The sequence below is a fragment of the Neopelma chrysocephalum genome, unplaced genomic scaffold (genome assembly GCF_003984885.1).
Source record: "Neopelma chrysocephalum unplaced genomic scaffold, ASM398488v2 Primary Assembly neopelma1_119, whole genome shotgun sequence".
Classification (NCBI taxonomy): Eukaryota; Metazoa; Chordata; class Aves; order Passeriformes; family Pipridae; genus Neopelma; species Neopelma chrysocephalum.
This window is the reverse complement of record NW_020897781.1, coordinates 6,165,978-6,186,980: the sequence shown is the minus strand read 5'-3', so window position 1 is coordinate 6,186,980 and position 21,003 is coordinate 6,165,978. Positions and strand designations below refer to the sequence as shown.

The following is a 21,003-nucleotide window of genomic DNA, read 5'->3' as shown; positions in this document are numbered from 1 at the left end:
AGAGGCTGCTGTCACTGTCTGTGACAATGAAGTTAATCCTACAAATGAGAAGCCCAGCCAGTCCTGTTAACGTGTCAAGTGTCACTGTGCCATAAACTTGTGCTAATGAATCTGAGGGCAAACGTGGTTCAGTTCTGAAAGATGATGCTGTAGGAGGAAAACCTCACCTACAGATTACCAGTGTTTCAGAAATAATGGTCATTAACTTCCTGCCTGGGTTCTGAAGTGATTCTAAAATGCTGTTGAAAGCAGCATCAAATCTGGAAAACTGAGGAGCCCCTGCTCACCCCATCGATCTGGGGAGAGGTTTAATCCATCATAAAACTGTAAAGGGTAGAAAAAGGAAAATGATGAATGGAGCTAATTTTTCAGTAGCACCTGCCTCCTTCACTGAAGTGTTTCGTTCTGTTACTATTTTTTTTTTCCTATGATGGATTAAAGTGCAAATGTTCCTTTGATGTATCAGTGGAAAGAGGCTGACTGGAGCACTGGGGCTGGTGGCACTGTGGTGGTACCAGTCACTGGGCTGAGATCATCCAGCAGCTCCTTGGCACCTCGATCCATCAAGGTCTCGCCTTTATCCATCTGAATTCTGGATCCCCAGGAGTGTTTCTGAGGCATCTCAGTGGTATTTTGGAAAGTCCAATTGGTTTGCATTTGAATGCATGATGGATGTATCCTTGTCTGCAGGGCCTGAACTTGGACATCCTCACCACTGGAGGAGTTAAAACAAAACCAGAAAAAAAGTACCTTTTTTTTTTTAATGTAATATTGACCTTTAAATACTTTCTAATTTTGTTCTGTTTTTTTTTTTAAAGTGGAAAGATTGGCGTGTCCTAAAATACAGATTGTCTGAGAACAGTCATCTGTAGCTTATGAGGAGAACTGGGAATTTGCATACACAAAGCAAATTGCCCACTTAATTCATTGGGTCCCACAAGGGAGGGAAAATAATTAGAACCCAGGCTACAAAATCTATGCAGAGAGTTGCCTTTCAGGTAACTGTCTAATTTTCACTTGTTAAATGTAAATAAGCAACCACAAATTGCCACATGCTTTAACAATACTGGAGGAAGGAAAAAATTCTGATGTCTCCAGTTTACTTTTTTGACTTTGCAATGTGCCACAAGAATCCTTAATATTCCAATACAAACCCAACTAATTGTGTAGTGCTGACAGGAATACACCAGTTCCTTGAGGGGATCTAAGTTTTAATCCGGTTGTATTAATCTTGCCTTGAAACAGCAGAAGTAATTTAACCAGCCTTTCTGTCTAGTTATGGAATAATCCATTTGGAAAATTGAATTCTCTTAATTTGTAATTGTTTTCCAGGCAAAACTGTATCAGTAGCAAATGAAGTGTTTAAAGTATGACCACTCTGCTAATAACTGGCTGTTAAACATTTCTTTTAATGAATACCACAGCTTAGCTATGAATGAAGTTGGAAGTTCAAGGCTTTAGAAGAATTAAAGTAACTTGTCAGGATATTTTGGTGTCTTTACTCTAATGCCATGAGGTTCATGGCAAGGCTGTGGGGCAGGTTCATGTCCTTCCATATGGAAGGACAAACCTTGTGCCTGTGAGGGAAGGAGCAGCCTCTGAGGGTGGTGGAAAAACTGAATCTCTAAATCTGGTGCTTGTTCCTGGCATTGATTTCTTGGAGTTTTCTTTCATTTCCAAGCCAGTGTTGGGGTTCTGGGCAGTGTTTGCAGTTCTGTGTGTGTGAGCAAGGGAGAACTCGCAGCTGATGGTTTTTCCCACTGAAGAAATGGAGATATAGGTATGGCTGTACATTTTATTTATATATATATATATATACACAAATACACACACATGTATATGTTTTAATGAATATATTATAGCCAGCAGGTCAAGGGAGGTGATTGAGCCCTTCTGCCTTGCGAAGGTGAGACCCCTCCTGCAGAGCTGCCTCCAGCTCTGGGAAAGGACATGGGGCTGTTGGAGCGAGTTGAGAGGAGGCACCAAGATAATCAGAGGGATGGAGCAGCTCTGCTATGAGGAAGGGCTGAGAGAATTGGGATTGTTCAGCCTGGAGAGGAGAAGTCTCTGGGGTGACTTAATGGTGGCCTTCCAGTGCCTGAGGGAGGTACAGGAAAGGTGGAGAGAGACTATTTCCGAGGGCCTGGAAGGACAGGACAAGAGGGAATGGCTTCAAACTGACAGAGAGTAGGGTTAGATGGGATATTGGGGAGGAATTCTTGGCTGTGAGGGTGGGGAGGCCCTGGCACAGGTTGGGCAGAGAAGCTGTGGCTGCCCCATCCCTGGAAGTGTCCAAGGCCAGGTTGGACGGGGCTTGGAGCAACCTGGGCTAGTGGAAGGTGTCCCTGCCCATGGCAGGGGGTGGAATGAGATGATCTTTAAGATCACTTCCACAAACCATTCTGTGATTCAATATAAAATTTTAGCATGGTATTTATATTAGTAAGTTAGATATGTGCAGGCAAATCTTCTAAGCAGAGCTAAGCAGTAGCATTTTGCATTAAATGTTCCCCTGGGGTGTCCTGGGAAATGTTAGATGTATGCTCATCATGGGGGCAATTTTCAGTAAGCCAAGGCAGAACCAGAGTCCCTAATTAAGATTAAAACTCAGGGTACTTGAGAACCAGTGAGTGTGACAGGTGTGTAAGCAATAAATATGCTCCCCTGTGTTGTGTTCTGAAAGGCTCCCCATATTTGAGAATTATGCACTAACTCAAACAATAGCTTGAATGCTAAAGATCGTTTTTAGTAAACTGTGTGTTTGGCATGTTTTTGAAGGGAATGGAAGAGATGGAAGAATTTTGTCTGAGTGCATCTGTCAGGGTGAAGCTCTGTCTGCTTGTTCTGTCAGCTGGGAAGAGAATGATGAATCCCTGTTCCTGGTTCAGAACTCTCTTACCACACATCTCTGCAAGAGTTTTAGTTTTTAATCTAATGAAATGTATTTCAATTATATGGATTGTCATCCTAATGTAAGGAAGGCTTGAGAGTAAAGAGGAGGGGACAAGTATGCAAAGGGAGATCTTTAACCCCTTACAAAACATTCTTCTTGTGATTTCTCTGTTAACAGTCTTAGATTTGATATTTGTGTTTTAGAATTTTAGAATTATGTTGATAAATGTACATTATTTGCTAATCTCAGATAAATAAAACCTACATGAATTGAACTAATCATGAAAACACTTCTTTTGCGAGAGCCTGGCAGGATGAGAGTTATTTAAAAATGCAAAAAAAAAAAAAAAAGAAGAAGAAAACTCGAGCCTGAGATATTTGCAGGTGTTTGATGCCTGCTCCTGACTCCTTTCCAAGAGCTGGTGAGGGGGTGTTTGCAGCCTGTCACTTCCTCGGTGTGAATTGGGTGCGAATGTGCCAGACAATTGGAACCATCTGTTGCTCAAGGGTGAGCAACAGGGAGGCTGTTTAGTCATCTGGGATAACAAGGGTGTTTTGGAGCCCTTTTTGGGTGACACAGCAGGTCAAATATCGTGATCTTTGGGTGACATCTCCCTCAGGGGTGCAGGGTGTGACGTGGAGCCTTCCTGCAGGAATTGCTTCTTGGCTAAAGCTGGATCTTGCCAGAGGAGCCATTACCAAAGTGGAGAGCATCTCTGGGCCTCTGAGAGGCGAGGGCAACTTCAGCCCCCAAAGGAAGAGAGGGCAGGTGCTTATTGAGTGTTGTTTTGCCAAACATAAAAATCAGGTGCCACAAGGTTGTGCCCAGGACAGAAGGAATGAAAGCTGGGTTCAAAGGACTCTTGTGCAGGGTACCACTTGTGCCACTGGCCTCAGAGAGATCCCCAGAGTGCCAGATTTTGTCCATCTGTGCCTGGTGCTGAAGGAAGCCTTAGTCTGGAGCTCTCTGGGAAGAGCCCAGAGTGTGTGCATTTTGCTGCAGACATTTGGACCTGGGTCAGGGGTCAGAACAGGGGCTGCCTGGCTGTCACCCTCCAAAGGGAGATGCTTTGGTGGCATCTTGTGCAGCTCAGCAGAAGCCACCAGGAAGCCTTGAGATGCATGTGAAGACTTTGAGGCTGTGCCCTGTGAAATGCCATTATACAAGAGCTCTCAGGCAGTCAGTGCAGCACAAAATAACTCAGGAGCTGCCAAATGGTGTAGCAAGATTTCTCCAAATATAAATACCCTTTCTTTTTCTCCCCCAGTTCACAGCTGAAACATGAATTGCAAAGGATTTGATGCTTGGTGGCATTAATGACATAATGCTGTTGATTTCAGACATCACCCAAGGGGTGAAATCATGTGCCCTTTCCTTTGACCAGGCTGTAAGCCAGGGCTTTTGCTCTCCTGGAGGGAGATCCTGGTGTCTGAGGTATGGCAAGAGCAAATCTCATTCCCCATGGCTGGATTCAGAGCTGACACGGTCCTGGGAGAGCTGCAGGGTGGATGTGACATGTACAGTGCAAGGCTGGGAGCCTCTGGGTGGGCAGGGGTGAGCTGGAGGTTGGAGGGCAGAGACTGGAAAGTCCAGAATGTCTCCAGTGGTACAGGAATGAGAGGAAATGGGTGGTGGATGCTCTGTACCAGGGCTCATGTAGGGAGATAGAGCAGGAATTGCAGCTCACAGCCCTAGGGAGAATAAAACATGTCACCTTAGGGGTTGTGATCTTAGGGATGCTGGGAGTGGTGAAGGGAAAAGGTACAAGGCTGGAATCACAGTAGGAGAAACAGTGATCAGGAGTGTCTGTAGTGCAGGGCAGACAAAGCAAATGCTTTAATCTTGTCCTTCTCTCCCTCCCAGTGGGATGAACGTGCTCCCATGTGGCCTGGAGGTGCCTGACTCAGGCTGCACACAGTGATGCTGTTTGGGTGGGTTATTTTCCTTTCCCACCCCTGTGCAGGAGCCAGGAGCCTCTTTGTGAATTATTTTGTTTAATGTGTTTTTAAAGCTCTGTCCTAAGTCCCTTCATTATCCCAGCTCCCTCACTGGGGATGTGGGATATCTCCCAGCCCAGGGCTGATGGGGTTCACTTGGTACCTCTGACACTGCTGAAAGTGCCTCTGGCTCCTGAGCCAGCCCAGAGAGGCAATTCCCTATTCCCTGACCACTGCAAACCTTTCCTGATCACACTGAGCCCTGTCAGCATCCTCAGGATTCATCATGCTGGAGACAGTGGGATATCCAGCAGTAGGAGTGTGATGTGCCTAATGTTCAGAATGGAGCTTTCCATTAGCAAAAATCCAAGGTAGGTAAATGATTCATTTCCAAAATGTAAGACTACATTCTGCTGACTTTGGAAGGTACAAAGCTTCATTAGCACATTCCCTTGCAGGAAATGTAAATGTGCTCAGTCTAAATGTCAAGGTAGTTGCTGTCCTGAATGAAAAAGTCTGGCTCTTTATTTCCTCTTGCATTTGAATCCTTTCTTGGCATCTGAGAAAAATATATTGGAGCTTGGCAGCTGGCAATTTGTGCTTGACCTGCCATGTACTGAGCACGGTGGGAATAGGTTATGACAGATTTGTCATATTTAGCCAGGAGTTTGTTGGTGTCTGGTTAGCACTGAGGGATGTGCTCCCATCACAGGATTTCCTGGAAGAGCAAAAAATCCTCTTGCAAAATTAAGCACAATTAGGAAGTCTCAGTTTTGACACTTCTCAAAATCTTCAACCTGGGGGCTATAAAAACCTGAGTTCTAAATTTGGCAGCTCTGCAGAAGGTTTGGTGTGTTCCCCATGGGCTGTTCCTTCCATTATGTCCTTCTGCTTCTGCCCATAAAATGCGTTTTCTGCCATTGGATCTGTCATTTATTTTTGTTTTGGAGAAATGTTGCCCATGAGCTGCTCTTTGTTCCTTCCATTCCCAGTAAGAACACCTTTTTCAGGGGTCTGGCTTGGAAGTGTGATTTTTGGCTGTCAGTTCTCTGCTGCTCAAAGGGGCTGGGTATATAAATTGACTCCAAGAAGAAAGTGCCTTAGGATGAAATGCTGGTTGACCCCAGGATGTCTTAGAGGAGGTTTTTTTGTTGCTGAAACCTTCAGCACTGATAACTCTTTATAATTCCTGTGTCTTATTTATATAAGACAATTGCTGTGGTTTCTTTGTTTAGAGTTACAGCTGGATATGAAACTAGTCCACAGAACCAACAAACCAAAGGAGTGAAGTTGTTGGGTTGCACAGCTCTGCTAAATTATCCCCCTTTCTCTGTCTCCCCAACCCCTACTGTGTAAAAGAATTCAGAGAAATATTTTCTGATAATGACTATTTAAATGAAACTTCCTGATTCCCTTGTTGAGTGTTAGCCTTTACATTAAAATTATTTTAAATAATGAGGAATTCCTCCTCAGTCAAATTTAAGAGCATTGTTTGTGGGTTGGGAGGGTGAAAAGTGCATGTTACAAATATAAAGCCACCTGGTGTGTATTTACCAAAGCTGCATACAAGGTAACAGATCCATGTTTATTTATTTGAGGTATGAAAGCTGTTTTGCCAATCAGTATTTGGCAACAGAAATCTTTGTTTACAAGTCCGAATCTTTACATCTAAACCATTTTCTAATAAATAAAACTGATATTTTTTTTTGTTTTAAATGGGCCATTCTAACAACTCCTCAACTTTCCATCAAACAATAATTTAGAGAGCAGCTTTCACCGTTCTACAGCTTTGTCCTCCACAGTGAAAACTGTACTAGAGCTTGCTCCTCCAAATGGGTGAATCCTTTAGATTTTCATCTTCACCTCTCTTTGCTTCTGCTGCATCAGGTTGGTCTTTCTCATGCCCTTCATGTCAATATTTCTCAGACTAGAGTGAGCTTTGATTCCACCTCTTGGCTAAAATTCTGCTGGGATGGTGTCACACTGAAGCTCCTACAGACAGGAGAGGCTGCAGGATGTGGCTGCTTCATATTCCAGGATCTTGAGGGGGAATGTCTGAGGTGATTCCTGCCAAGGCTGCCTTTTTTTAAGAGCAATCACAGGCCTGTTCGTGCTGTCTCACCTTTTCTCTCTCCTTTGCATCATGATATAATTCTCTCCTCTCCTTGCCCAGTCAATAATGGATATATCTCTTTTCAAGCTCCTAATTAAAATTCCAAATCGTGCTTTTTCAGGTCACGGAGCTCAACAATGTGAAGAATATATTAAGGATGCCAAAAAGCACAAAGAAACACGCTGTGGGGATTTATTTCAGTGATGACACCTCCAAAACCTTTGCTTGTGAGTCAGGTGGGTGAAATGGTAACACACATTAGAAAACATAAGAGCATTAATTGTGGAATTATAAATTATTATATACCTACACACAGATTTTTGGGCATTTATACAGAACTTGAGGCAGATGAGTGGTGCAAGGTGCTGCAGATGGAGTGTCTTGGAACACGGATTAATGACATTAGCCTTGGAGAGCCTGACTTGTTGGCATCTGGAGTAGAGAGGGAGCAGAGTGGTAGGTACATAAATGTTGACCTTTTCACCTTTTAATGGCATTATTTTAAAGTTTTGAACTGTACATATGGATATTAGAAACGAATAGGAACAAATTGCTTTTCCAAGCCCTCCTTCCGGTTCTGTGGGGGTTGGTTTTGTTTGTTTGAGGGGTTGTTTTTGATTACTGTTTTTAATTGCTGCCAGAGATAATAAGTAAGGTAACTAGAATTATTTTGGAGCAGCACTTTTCTTTCTCAGACAAGTTAGTTGCTCTTGGAGATGGGAACTGTTGTTTGTTGTGTGTTTTCTTGTATGATATCAGTGATGGAGGCACTTTGGCAGCATTGTAAAGCAAATAATAAATAATAATAATTGCATGCAAAACTTGAGCCCATGGCTACTTCACTTTCCTATGCAAATTAACTAATTACCTGCACAAGCAATGTATTTATTATTGCACACAATTTTAGTAGTTGTTTGCAAATGTCAGGATTGTGCTGGTGTAGTTCTCTTCAGGCTCTGAAAGCACAAATGTTTGAGTGCAGCATTCTGACTGCCCCAAACCTGGAGTTCATTGAGTACTGGAAGGAACTGAGTCTTTGTTTCTGAATTAGTTGTTCTAAGTGGAAATAAGATCATGTATTAGAGCTGGAAAATAGGAAATTCCTTGAATGACTTGCACATGTAACGGGCAGGGATTTTAGACTAACCTTTTGTTTTTCTCCCAGAGAGATTCAATGTGTATTTGATGCCATCCCCTAATTTAGATGTGCATGGGGAATGTACCTTGCAGATAACATTTGAGAATATCTGTCTTTGGGACATCCAGAATCCCAGAGTTAAACTCGTCTCTTGGCCATTAAGTGCCCTCCGACGCTACGGGCGGGACCCCTCGTGGTTCACCTTTGAAGCAGGGAGGTAGGTCTGGGTTTATTTTATTTTTATATATTGCTTTTATTTCCTGATGCTGCTGGGTGGTGCTCTGGACCACTTCTGAAAGGTGTTGACCTTCAGCCAGAGGCCAGTCTGGACCCGCTCCTAAAAAAGTAAAAAAAATATTGAAACAAATATAAAACCAAACAAAAAACATCTTAATCCCAGTTGGATGGAAGCAGCTGCCAAATAAATGTGCTTGAGGGTGGGTGTGGGAGAGCTGAGGTGTCCCAGGGGATGGCAGGGTGGAGGGGGACAGTGTTGGATGTTACTGTATAGAGTTATAATTAAATAAAGCGGTGTATGAGCCAGAGAACTGGATGGACAGGTCTGGGAAGAAGAGGTGAACATCATTCCAGGATTTGTACAATGTGGACCTTTGGGCAGAGAGTTATGGGGTCTGTACCAGGTGAGGGCACAGAGTTATGGGGTCTGTACCAGGAGAAGTGGAGTTTGGTCTTAAGGGCAGTGAGTGCCACGTTGTTTCCCAGAAGCAAACTAAAGGAGAAGGGACTCCTGTTTTCCACTGATTTTTGTTTGTTTGTTTGTTTGTTTTTCAACAAATGGATTTATAAGAAATGTGAAATGCAATTTCTTGTTTTAGAGATGTTCTGTATTGCTCCTGCAGCTCTGTTGTAATGAGCTGAAGACTTTGGCTGGAGCTGGAGCACTGGGGTTATTGGACTAAACTATCAGATAATTCTCAGGGGATATGGATGCTTTATTTTAGATAAGCACATTAAAGAATTACAATACTAAAAGAGAAACAGATCATACAATTAACTTATCTGGGCAGGGAAAAGGCATTTGGATTTCCATCCTCCATATTATGCAGGATTTAGCCCTCTCGGGGAGGGGAAGGAATACATTTTCATTTAGCTGATAATGCATCAGGACAATGCAATTGGGACGCAGAGGATTTGTATTTATTGTTTCAAGTGGAAGATAAAACTGTGCAAAACTCATTACTGGCAGTGTTAAAAGTCTGAAGGGGAAAGACAAATTAATCTTACCTGGCACAGATTCTAGATGGAGTCTAAATATAAAAAATCTGGGTCTGGTGTGTGAACTCTCCAGAGCTTGTGATGGATCAGCAGTGCTGAGCTGAGTCCCCGGCTGGGACAACACAAATATGGCCTGAAACAGTGAGATTGGACCAGGGCTGCTAAGAACCAGGGGCAAAGACTTTCAAATAACTTTGTTCATTATTTTAACCACCGTTGTTTCTCGCTGCCTGTGCAGTGACACTTGTAGAGCAGCACGGGAAAGTTTTGCTTGTTCGTGGTGACCTGTAAACCTCCACCTCACACCTGGATCCCTTCTGCTCTTGCTTTGGCAGGATGTGTGACACAGGAGAAGGACTGTTCATCTTTCAGACCAGGGATGGGGAAGCAATCTATCAGAAGGTTCACTCAGCTGCTTTGGCCATAGCAGAACAACACGAGCGTTTGCTGCAGAGTGTGAAAAATTCCATGGTACGGCTGCTTGTCAGGCCTGGTATTCCAGGTTGGAATATCCAACCACCAATATGTGTCTTCAGTGGGATTTTAAGTTTTGATTTAAAGATTCTGATTATTGCTCTTATTAAATTCTGCTTGATTATAAACTTTAGGGTAATATGTATAACTGCAATTCCTTTCCAAGAATCAAAACAAGAGGGAAACTTAACAGTCCTTGATTTTTGTGTTTGCAAAGCTGTCAATAAGTGTGAATTGATACAGAGATAAGTGCACATTCTCATTAGTTTCCTTTGGTGAATCAGCATCATGAGTTTGGTTGGAAGCATTTCTCATCAGTCTATTTGCAAAATGTTGTGGCTCGTGCTCAGTTTTCCATTTGCTAATTGGTGTCTACACTCTGAAGATTTGGGAAGAGTCATATGGTTCACATTAAACCACGGGGGAGGACTAGGTGTTTGCCTGATCTCTCAGTGGATATCTGTTTTCCATAAGTGCTTTTTGTATCTAAAACTTGGTTTATGACACACGTGACTGGTAGGAAATATGGAAGTGGAAGGTGCAAAACTAACAAAAAAGATAGTGAGGTATCTGTAAAAGCTTTATGTCTAAGGAAGGCAGTTTTGTGGCACTTGCACCTAATGTGTTTCAGGGTCTTATTAACTTCTAATTTAATTTTTTGTTTGCTTATGAAGCCTGTAGAGTGAGAAGGAGTGTTTGGTTTATCTCATTTCTCAATTGGTCTCTGCACTCCAGGACTCACAGGGTGACTCTGGCAGCAAAATTAGTATCCTGAAGATAAGAGGTTTTCTGGAATATATAGAATGCACAGAATGGACAACTGTGGAAGAACTTGGCTATAAACAACATCTCTATTCCAAGCAGTAGTAATCTGCAACAAGTCTTTCTTCTTTCTTTTGCTGTAAACATAAGCACTGCTGTTATCCATGTCTAATCCTTTCAGTAATTCTACTGTCTTAGTTTCAGGGATAAGTTGTAGTAATGAATTATCCCAGTATTAACTGGATGAACCAGCTGGGATGAAACAGAAAATGCCATTATTACTGTGAAGATTTTAGTAAAGATGAGAGTGGATGTTGAGGGGATGGAGAAGGGAACAAATTGTCTTAAGTACTTGGTGTCCTTTTGTTCTTCCACAGTCTTTGCTGGGTTTGGCTTTTGTTTAAAACCAAGAACCTTTTAGTTCTAATTAATGAAAGGAGTTCTAGTTCAAAAATATCCAAAACTGAGATTGTTAGATGATATAAGTGCTCAACAGTGACTAAATTAAGCAGATTAAAATTAACCTAGGGTAGGTCAGCATAACTAACTAACATTTGTATCCCCCAGGATCAGAAGTGATCAAGTTGAGAGCACAACTTCATTTTCAAGCAGCAGGGATCAGTTCTGAAGCAACAGTGAATAGGTTTACAGGCAATTTCATGTTTGTTGGCTTTGCATTTATGAAATAGCATCTTTAATAGATGATGTCTGATGCTGCACTGTAAAGTTCCCATCTTACAAATGCCAACAGACTGCACAGATGCAGAGCTGCTGTAGATTTCAATAGGCAGCAGCTGCACAACCTCCCAAAGCTTTTTCTAATTTTATAGATCCTAGAATGCTAAGTAGGGAATAACAACATATTCCTGATGAGCTGAAAGTCTTGTAATTTAGTAGCAGAATACAATTGTTTCAGAGGAGTCCATGTGCCCCTGAATATGAGTTTCCCAAGCCTGCCATAGGAATGTTGCCTGGTTCCAAAATAACTCACTGAGTCTCGGTGGCTTCTCTCGGGTTCAAGATTCTAAGTCTGGAATTCAGATTTAAAAGTTTAGGCAGAGGGCTGTTATATCAGTGTAGAACTCCTGTGGCTTATTTTGCCAATTACAAAATATTTGTAAAGTACCTCTTTGTTCAAATTGATTGATTTCCCCTGTATTTTTCTTCTGCTTTTGAACACCTCAACGAGGAGTTTATTTCAGAGGCTTGCACCTCATCCTCAGCTTTCTGTATTGTTTCTGTCTCCAAGACTTACTTACTCTGTGTGGATTCTTTGTATTAGTGAAGCTTGAGTTGTTATTTACAGAAAGAGTAAGTAAAAGAAGAAAAGAGGAGATGTGGTGAGAAATGAAGTCTATACTCAGTGTCTTCTGTTTGCTCCTGGAATCCTGATCACTGCCATATCACTGGAGTGATTATCCAAGGCTGAGGGGAAGGCTTTATTAATCTACCTGAGGGTTCCTGCAGCCTGTGCAAGAAAAGGGAGAAAAGAGAGTTGAATATCCCATGCTGACAGAGTGAAATAAAGCTGCCAAGTTCTGCTGAGAACGTGGGCTCTGATGTGTCTGTCACCTCCCTGGCAGTCACTCCTGCACATCCAGTACGTGGTTCAGAGCGTGACTGGAGCTGGCTCTGGCTCCTGAGATGGGAAGTGGGTGCAAAGCAGTTCCTGGGATAGAACCTCACCCTCACACGTGCTGCTGCTGCTTCGTGCCCAGATCTGAGCACGTGCTCTCCAACCTGGGACACTTCCACAACTGGAGGTCGCTTGTTTTCCTTCTGGGTGTATCCACAGCTCTCTCCCTTTTCTCCTTTAAAGGCAAGAATGAGCTGGCTTTGCTTAGTGATGCATGAAGCCATTCTGGTCATTTGGTAACCCATCCCATCCAAGTGTTTCTTTCCTTTCACTTTTACCTTGCCAGGCAATGGAAGGAAAATACCTCTTCGTGTTATGTTTTCATGAGGATTTGGTTGCCATGAAGACTGATGGGAGCAGTGCTGTGACTTCACTGCTCTCTCTTCAGGTTGCTTTAAAAAAGACATTTCAACCTGATACCTCACTAAGAAATAATAACTGTGAAGCTCCCAGTCTTGGCAGCTAAAGCTCAGTGTGTCATGGAAACGCATCATCAGCCAGTTTCCTGCAGCCTTCCCTGACTCTTCTTCCCTCTTGAAGTGGGCACTTTGCACTTGTTCCATCTGATGTATCCCTGTCCAGGCTGGAGCCTCTGTTAGCTCTGGCCACTTCCACAGAGATTGAGAATTAACTCAGAATTAACTCAGAGTTAACTTCTAGAATATTTACCATTAGTGCAAGACAGAGAGTAGCCAAAACAGCAGCAATATGTTGATGCCCCTTAATGCCTGAAGTTGTTGCTATTACTTGACCAGTCTGTAGTTTTCCTATAATGAACTTGCAAATGTTTCTTAAACAGTTATTGTTCAAATTGATTTTGATTGATTTGCTGGGAAGAAAATCCCCCCCAAAATCACAGCGAGTGCAATCTTCTCCAAGGGGGAGGTTTCAAGAGGTAGGTTTGCCTCAAGTCTTGCAAAATCTTTGAAAATTAGGTTGTCCAGCCTGAGGAAACCAACCAAACCTAACAAATCTTAAATCATTTTTCTTTTCTTTCCTTTTGGAGCCATGTTTATGGCTAACCTGAGAGAACACTGGTGTGCAGGGGCTTTTTATTAGCTTTTTTTTCTTTGTTTGCTTTTGGGGTTTTTTGTTCGTTTGGGGGGTTTTTCTGATTTTGTGTTTTTTGGTTTTTTTTCCAGTACTTTTCCTTAATTTTTGTAATTTTTAATGCAATTCTGCCAATTTGTTAAGGTGGGATCCAAGAAAGAAAATACTTAATCTTTCCTCTGCGAGCCCCAGGACTTCTGAGACCCAACACCCTGCGTTTGGCCCAGAGCTGGTGTCACCATCCAGGTGACAAGAAGTCAAGAGGTGGCACAGCAGCTCCCCAGCTGCTCCTGACAGTGGCTGGGAGCTGCTCCATCCCCTTCCTCCATGGGTCTCTTGTAGCATCCAGAGCTGTGGGGTGGCTTTTGGTTGTCCCTCACAGCTCCTCCCATCTTCGCTGGGTGGGTTTGAGTGTGACCGAGCATCACTTGCTGCCTGTTTTATGTGCAGGGTGCTGTGTTTGAGTCTCTCTGGGGATCCTGATCCCTGCTCAGCTTCGTTCTCCTCCTCCTCCTCCTCTGAGCAGAAGTGGGTGAGGGTGGAGATTTGGTGCCCTCTGGTTATCAGTTTATTAGCTGTGTTAATGATGTGTGGAGCCGCACGTCCCGCCTGGCTCCAGCCCGTGCCCAGACGTGCTCCAGCATGTCAATGCTGGCTGTGGGACCTGCTCCCAGCTCTGGGTGCTCCTGTGGCACAGAGCCAGGGCATTAGCAACTTATTCCTCCTGGTTGTGTTGCCACAGAGATGCAGTAGGTTAATTGTGGGAATGGAATCAGTCACCATTAAAGCCGCCCGTGCTCGCAGGCCGAGGTGGTTTGATGAGACGCTGTGTATTCAGCACAGAACACACTAATTCTTATCTCAGCTCTGGACTTTTTAACTTCTTCCCCTGCTGATTGAGTTCAGGCCCTTTTCTGTGTCATTATTTAGTCTTTCTCTGGCTGTGTCTCTGGTTTTTTGTCTCCCAAGCCAGCCTGTGGGTTTTTGCACTCCTGCCGACAGCTGAACTATTGCTTGAACTGCCTTAGCTCACTGTCCAACTCACCAGTAGATGAAACCTCCACAAGAGATACCTACAGCTGAGAAATGCCATCTCTGATTGGTATTCCCTGTCCAAGATCCCTGGTTGTTTGTTTCCATGGTGCCAAGGTGTGTGTGTGTGGTGACACTGCAAAGGAACTGTGATAAACGTGGTGTAGGTGGGTCCTGGTGCAGTGACTCACATCCAGCTGATGTGGAGGTGGGTGTTTTAAGAGCAGGACTTGAGCTGGGCTTGATTTGGTTTAGTTTTACCTTCACATCACAGGTGTCCACTGCACAGAGAGGAGGTTGAAGGTAGAAGGCACCTCTGAATAACTTGGAAATGGGTCTCTTTGGATACACCCAGCCCTCACCCCTTTTCTGTGCTTGCTTTGCCTGTTTGCTTTTGCTCCAAAATGTACTGATTTTCTTGTAAAAGGTTCTGTCACCTCTGGTTTTGTGAAACTAAAATGTAAAACTTACTCTTTTGTAAAAAACTGTCTTCATAAATTAGAGAAGTCTAGTTGAGCCTTGGTATGTTTGAATGGTGTTTCCCTGAGCTTTGGGAGGAGAATTTTACCTGTATTCTCAGAGAGTTCACAGATTTTCTGAGTTGGAAGGGGCCCACGAGGATCATCAAGTCCAACTCTTAAGTGAATAGCTCACACAGGGATCAAACCCACAGCCTTGGCTTTATTAGCACCAGGCTTTAACTGAGCTTATCTCAGGATTATTCTGAAGCTTATGATAAAATCCAAATATTTTTATCAGCTTGCCACATAAATCTTATTGAATTCATGTAAGAATGCCTTGAAGTAGTCAGTTCTCATGTATTTTTGTGTTAAATCCAGTATAAATATCAAGGGGCTGTGATTATGTAAGAAAATGTAGCTGAAGGCCCTGTATGGAGGGGGAAGTGTGGGATGGGGCTCCCAGCAATGCACTGCAGCCCACGTGCTCTCCTGAGCACACTTGGATGTGCTGTTCATTCGAGGAATCTTGGTGAAGGATGCAGTTATCCATCTCCTGTTGGACTCCTGTGCCATCCAGCTGGCAAGTTCCTCGGCTGTAGGAGAGGGGAGATGAATAGGAAATGCCTCAAAACGAATGAGAACAACTTGTCCTCACACATGGGCCGTATCTGTCAGGTTCTCAGTGTGCTGGGGCTGTATTTAGCTTCGGGAAGTTGCTTGTGTAGCTGGGAAGACCCTCTGCTGGCTGTGCTGCCAAAGGGGGAACACACCAGCACTGCCCTGCCTGCTGCTGATCCCCAGTTTCTGTTTCAGCTGCTTGGCTTAGGACTCCCCTCGGGGGAAGCAGGGCTTGCCCAGGACCAGGGGAGCACCAAGGTGAGCTGTGGTGTGAAACAGCAGCGTGGCCTCCTAACCCACGGTGTGTTAGAGACTAACCAATTAGTCCTTGCTGCTGTGGACACTAACCAGTGAGTCATTGCTGCTGTGCAGGGGGCAGAGGGAGGGAGGGAGGGAGAGACTGTGCTGGTTGTTTTGTTAGAACTTCCTGCAGGCAGAGGTTGTGCTGTCTCAGCCCGTGTCCTTGGTGTCCCTTTGCAGCTGCAGCTGAAGCTGAGCGAGCGCGCCGTGTCCCTCAGTGCCATGGTGCCCCTGCCCCGCAGCGCCTACTGGCACCACATCACCCGGCAGCACAGCACGGGGCAGCTCTACGGCCTGCAAGGTAAGGGGGGCTCAGGGCACAGCCCCTGGCACTGCTGGGGCACTGCCCTGTCTGTCCATCCCACCACAGGGTCCATCCAGGCTGAGCCGCTGCCGTCGGGCTGGGGGAGAGAAGGCATGTTCCCTCAGCTGTAGGGCAGGAAGGCTCTGCTGAAGCCTGGGCAGGACAGGACAGGGCAGACAGGGGGTGCAAACCCAAGGGATTGTGCTCAGGGGCTCTGTGATGCTGCTCTGAGCTGGGGCACGAGGCTCAGTGCTGTGGGAAGTCACACTGTGCCCCCCACCCTGTCCCCCTGCAAGTGCTCCCCTTTTCCCCTCAAACAGAGAAATACCAACAGCCAGGCTGATGTGAGAGTTTTACATATACAGAGAACTCACAGAACCTTGTTGGGATGGACAGTTTGGCACATATGGTGCCAAACATATATGGTTGTCATCAGTAGGTTCTCCTCTTCTGACTTCCTGTGAGAGTGGGATCCTTCATTTGGCAGGTTTTCTGACCATTTCTACAGGATGGCCAGTTCCCAAATGTGCCCAGTCCTTTCTGCTACTTGATTTTAACAGCACCTGATTTTTTGCCAGACTTAAATCCATTTGGCTCCCCTCCCCTTCGGGTGGCTCCCCTCCCCTTTAGGTGGCTACCTTGTGCTAAGAGTGATGCAGCCTTCATTGTTCATTTTGTGTACTTGCTAACATTCAAGCAAAACAACCAACAGGGAAAGTAAAAGGAAATGACCATGATAAGTAATTCTAGAAAACTGTTTTTTGAGCAGCTGCAGGGGTGGGCAGGTGACTTCTCCAAATCCCCTCCTTGCTGCCAGTCCAAGGGGCAGCACAGTTCAGTCCCCTCATGCCTGAGCACCTCCCGGGTCTGCAGAGAGGGAGGGATGCTCCCAGTGGTCCCTCTGCTGTCACCAAGGGACATCTAGTGGTTCCTGAGTGCCTGGATGGGGTGGGAGGGACCCCACTGCTCCTGCAGGCAGGAAGGCTGTCAGGGAAGCCTCTCTGCCCTCCAGGTGTTTCAGAGAGTGTTTAAAATCTGACCTTCAGTCTCCTGAGAGAGTGAAAACCACAGCACCTCATGTGTGTAACTGATGCTTTGTGCTGGTTTCCCCAGAGGCACCTGGAGTAGGAGCTGCTGGTGCTCAGACCAAAGTCAGCATTGTGTGGTTCTGTGTGTTTTCAGAATTAAAAACCCCAACCAAAACCCCATTTGTATTTCAAGCACACTCTTCCACTGTCAGCTCCATGGATTGGCTGAGTTCGTGTTGGTGCAGCAGTTGGTATCAGTGAGTTGTGGGTCAGGATCAGGGTGTTGGAAAAGCCAACAGAAAACAGGCAAAACCCTTAATAAAATGTAGCAGCCTGAAGTATTGAGTGGAGGGAGCCAGAACCTGCCAGAACTTGTTTCCATAATGGATGGAATAGAGGCTGAGCTGGATTAAACATTTGGATGATAACAGTCTTAGAATCATGAAATGGCCTGGATTGGAAGGGACCTTAAAGATAATCTCGTTCTGCCCCCTGCCATGGGCAGGGACACCTTCCACTAGCCCAGGTTGCTCCAAGCCCCGTCCAACCTGGCCTTGGACACTTCCAGGGATGGGACAGCCACAGCTTCTCGTGGTGGATTGATGAACTGAAGCAGTTTCCCTTCACCATTGGGCCATTAGAAAGTGAAGCCCAGCTTGGCCATCAGATATGAGATATTTCTCTGTCATCCCTGACCTTCAGGGCTGGTGTGTGCTGCACCCAGGACCATTCCTGTTGCAAAAATCCCCACAGGTAAACCTGTGCTTAGCAGAAAACCTCAGGAGCTGGCAGGGCTTTCTGGCACTAACATGGAGACAACATTTACCAGCATCAAGCATTCAGAAATCACAGTTTTGAACCCCCTGGTTTGGAAAACATTTGGAGTCGTGTCCTTTTTTCCGTTTCTTTTTTCCCCTCCTCTCATATTCCAGGAATTTCTCAAGGAATAATGGGTGATAGATACTTATTTTATTTTTTTAAATAAATCAGTGGAGTTTAACACCTCCACGACATGGAATGTCACCATCTGTGATTAAAAATTACGGCCCTGACACATGTAGCCATATTCTAGTCTGGTCCTCTGGCTTTCAGGAAAAAAAACTAAAAAGAAACCAAAAAACCAAAACAACAAACAAACAAAAAAACCCTAAAAGGTGATATTTTTCCTTGTTCCTTTTTTCCAACACTAGAGGGGGCAGGCAGCACGTGGAAAGCCTCAGTTAACCAGAGGAGGGAGGAATAAAAAAGCAGCATTTACGTGGCTGTTCAGATTTGTTCAATAAATTAGGGCATGGGAAGATGAGCTGCTGGTGGCAGCCTGTGGCACAGGGGGACAGGGCTGCTCCAGCCCTGTGACACAGGCAGTGCACTGGGCTTGCTGTGCCTTACTGTGGAGCCCTTTATTAAAACAGTAATTCAGAGTTGACACAAGACAAATAGACTGTATGGGCACAAACCACGTGGTTTATATTTAGAAAAATAGCTTGCTTGCTAAACTGGGAAAAAAGGATCCTTAGGAGAGACTGTTGTCATGAGAAGGGGGTTGAAGTCTTTGTGGAATAAGTCAGTCAGGCAGCTGATGTTGGAATTAGGAGAGACACTAAAGGCCTCATGTTACTCAGCAGTCAGGGCTCCTTCTTCAGTGGTATCTAATTAGATCAGGTTCTCAAATTCTGGGCCACCAAGGTGATCAGAGGGATGGAGCACCTCTGCTATGGGGAAAGGCTGAGGGAATTGGGATTGTTCAGCCTACAGAAGAGAAGGCTCTGGGGTGACCTAATTGTGGCCTTCGAGTGCCTGAAGGAGCTACAAGAAAGATGGAGACCTGGAGGGACAGAGCAGGGTTAGATGGGATATTGGGAAGCAATTCTTCCCTGTGAGGGTGGGGAGGCCCTGGCACAGGTTTCCCAGAGAAGCTGTGGCTGCCCCATCCCTGGAAGTGTCCAAGGCCAGGTTGGATGTGGCTCTGAGCAACCTGGTCTAGTGATTTCTGAATTGGTTCTTGTCCTCTTTTCTAATGTACAGGAAAGATCTGCTGCTAATATTGGGAGCTAAAGTGCATTTTTCATTTAAAATGCAAATTCAGAGCTTTAAAAAACTTAATTTGCTTTGTACAAATTTCTGTTCTGAAGGAAATGGTAAAGAAAATCTGAGTGCAGATGTTTCTGAGACGGAGCAGCAGATGAAGCAGGGATAGGTTTAATTAAAATTCTGTGAAGTTTACATAGTCCTGTGTAAAACACTGACTGAGGTGCTTGTGTCTTACTGAGGGTTGTTCTGTTTTTTCACATCTGACTTGGTGAAGATGTTTCCAGCCCAGTGAAGCTTCATCGCACGGACACTTTTCCAACCTACAGGTCAGACCATCGATAAAAGACTGTAAAGAACTTCACAAACTCTTGTCTCCTGACCAACTGCCCCAGTGGATGACAGTGATGATGATGATAAGGATGGAAACGTGGAGAAGTTCAGGATGGATGAGAGATTCTTGCAATACCAAGGATTTTCTAAACTTTGACAAAAGCGGAAACTATTATTGGGGAGAGGAACAAACCCAACAAACCCTCTGGTGTATCTTTTATATCTTACAGTTGGACAGAGAAGAAACCACTCCCTAAATACTCCCAAATGATTTTGTATGATAGGTATGTTGTAAATATATGAGACTCTCCTGTGGTAGTGTGGTTCCATTTTGTCTCTTACAGCTGTGTGTTCACTGCTGTGTCACCCTTGTTTGTGGCAATGCTTATCTTTAGTTATTGACATTATTGTTAACCTAATCCTTGCCCTTTGGAATGGTGGCCAGTTTTAAGCAGCTCTTGGATACAATTTTTTCCTGTTTGAAGCCTGATGAAGACTTGATTGATTTCTTTTAAAAGCACCCTCTCTATCTTCTCTTTCCTGTATTTATTTCCATCTCTGTAAACGTTTAAAATAAAAAAGTCCCACTGAATTTGTGGCGCAGTGCTTTTTGTCATCACTGGCCTCTTGTGGAGGCATTAGGGCACTAGAAGGAAGGACAGTGGCTTCCTTGATATCCAAAGCCCACTTGTTGGGAGTTCTGGGGAAGCAGAGTAGGAGATTCAACAGGAATCTCACAATGCCACAAACGTTTTGTGGCAGAAGGATGATTTTTTCTGTTTCGTGACAGCATCCATGTTAGACACTGCTTTCATAGCTTCATCTCAATTTAACAGCAAACAGACTTTCAGAAATAGCACATTTGACTGCTGTTGCTGTGCCAAACGGTCAGAATTGGAGAACAGCTGTGGACAGAAAATTGTGATGATCCTAAATGCCAGTGAATGAGTGAGGTGTAGGTAAATCAGCTTGTTAACAAGCTCTGGGTAAGAAGGCCTGATCAGGTTAGATCAGACTGATCATCTCTAACCCTGCTCACCTAGCAAGCTTAAGGACTAAGGGGAAGTATGGGCTCTGCATATTTTTAATTGTTAAAATACGGGATATCAAAAAACCTAATGGTAATTGCATTTATCCAGGTGTGTATAATGTCAGCAGCTCATTTTTCAGCAGATATCCCAGAAGAGAAGTAAAAGAACGCAATGGCCAGAGTAGGTTTGTAGAGAATGAGCCTCATTTGTTCATGTTTATGGAGAATGAGTTGGCACAGGCTGATTTTCTTAGAGGACAGAGGTAACGGTCTTGGAGTGAAAATAACAAACATCTTGGCTTTTAATATGAATATGAAGTTTTAGAGCAGACTGGGAGGACGTGGTGTTGATCGTGACCCACATGATGACTAAAAGCAGATTTCCAAACTCTGCTTCCCCAGTGAGCTGTGCTCAGAGGTGATGTCAGTGTTCCTGCTGGATTAGGGTAACCAGTGTCTGCTCCCAGCTGTGGTTAATGTGGGATGGAGCAGTGGGCAGTGTGCTTATTAAAACTGCAGATCTATAACATGGGAAGGAAAGACACGGGATCACAAGATTAGAATACAGAATTAACTGGGTAAATTCAAAGAAATTCAGTAGGGACAAGTGGTTCTAAGCAAGGCTTAACT

The 21,003-nt window shown here is 44.4% G+C and overlaps 1 protein-coding gene across 3 annotated transcripts in view; it reads left to right on the top strand.

Annotated features, from left to right (window-relative positions):
* DOK5 (docking protein 5) overlaps positions 1-19,935 on the top strand; it is a 42,780-nt gene extending 22,845 nt beyond the window's left edge. Inside the window, exons 3-9 of one of the 3 annotated variants that reach the window (XM_027697443.1) lie at positions 7,065-7,179; positions 7,280-7,399; positions 8,148-8,298; positions 9,653-9,788; positions 15,546-15,608; positions 15,831-15,951; positions 19,288-19,935. In XM_027697443.1, the coding sequence (XP_027553244.1) occupies positions 7,065-7,179; positions 7,280-7,399; positions 8,148-8,298; positions 9,653-9,788; positions 15,546-15,608; positions 15,831-15,951; positions 19,288-19,355 (774 nt within the window). In that variant the 3' untranslated portion in view covers positions 19,356-19,935. Of the gene's footprint in view, positions 1-7,064; positions 7,180-7,279; positions 7,400-8,108; positions 8,299-9,652; positions 9,789-15,545; positions 15,609-15,830; positions 15,952-19,287 lie in introns of all 3 variants that reach the window. The other 2 variants (XM_027697442.1, XM_027697444.1) reach the window with 2 other exon arrangements.
* Positions 19,936-21,003: the final 1,068 nt, after the last annotated feature.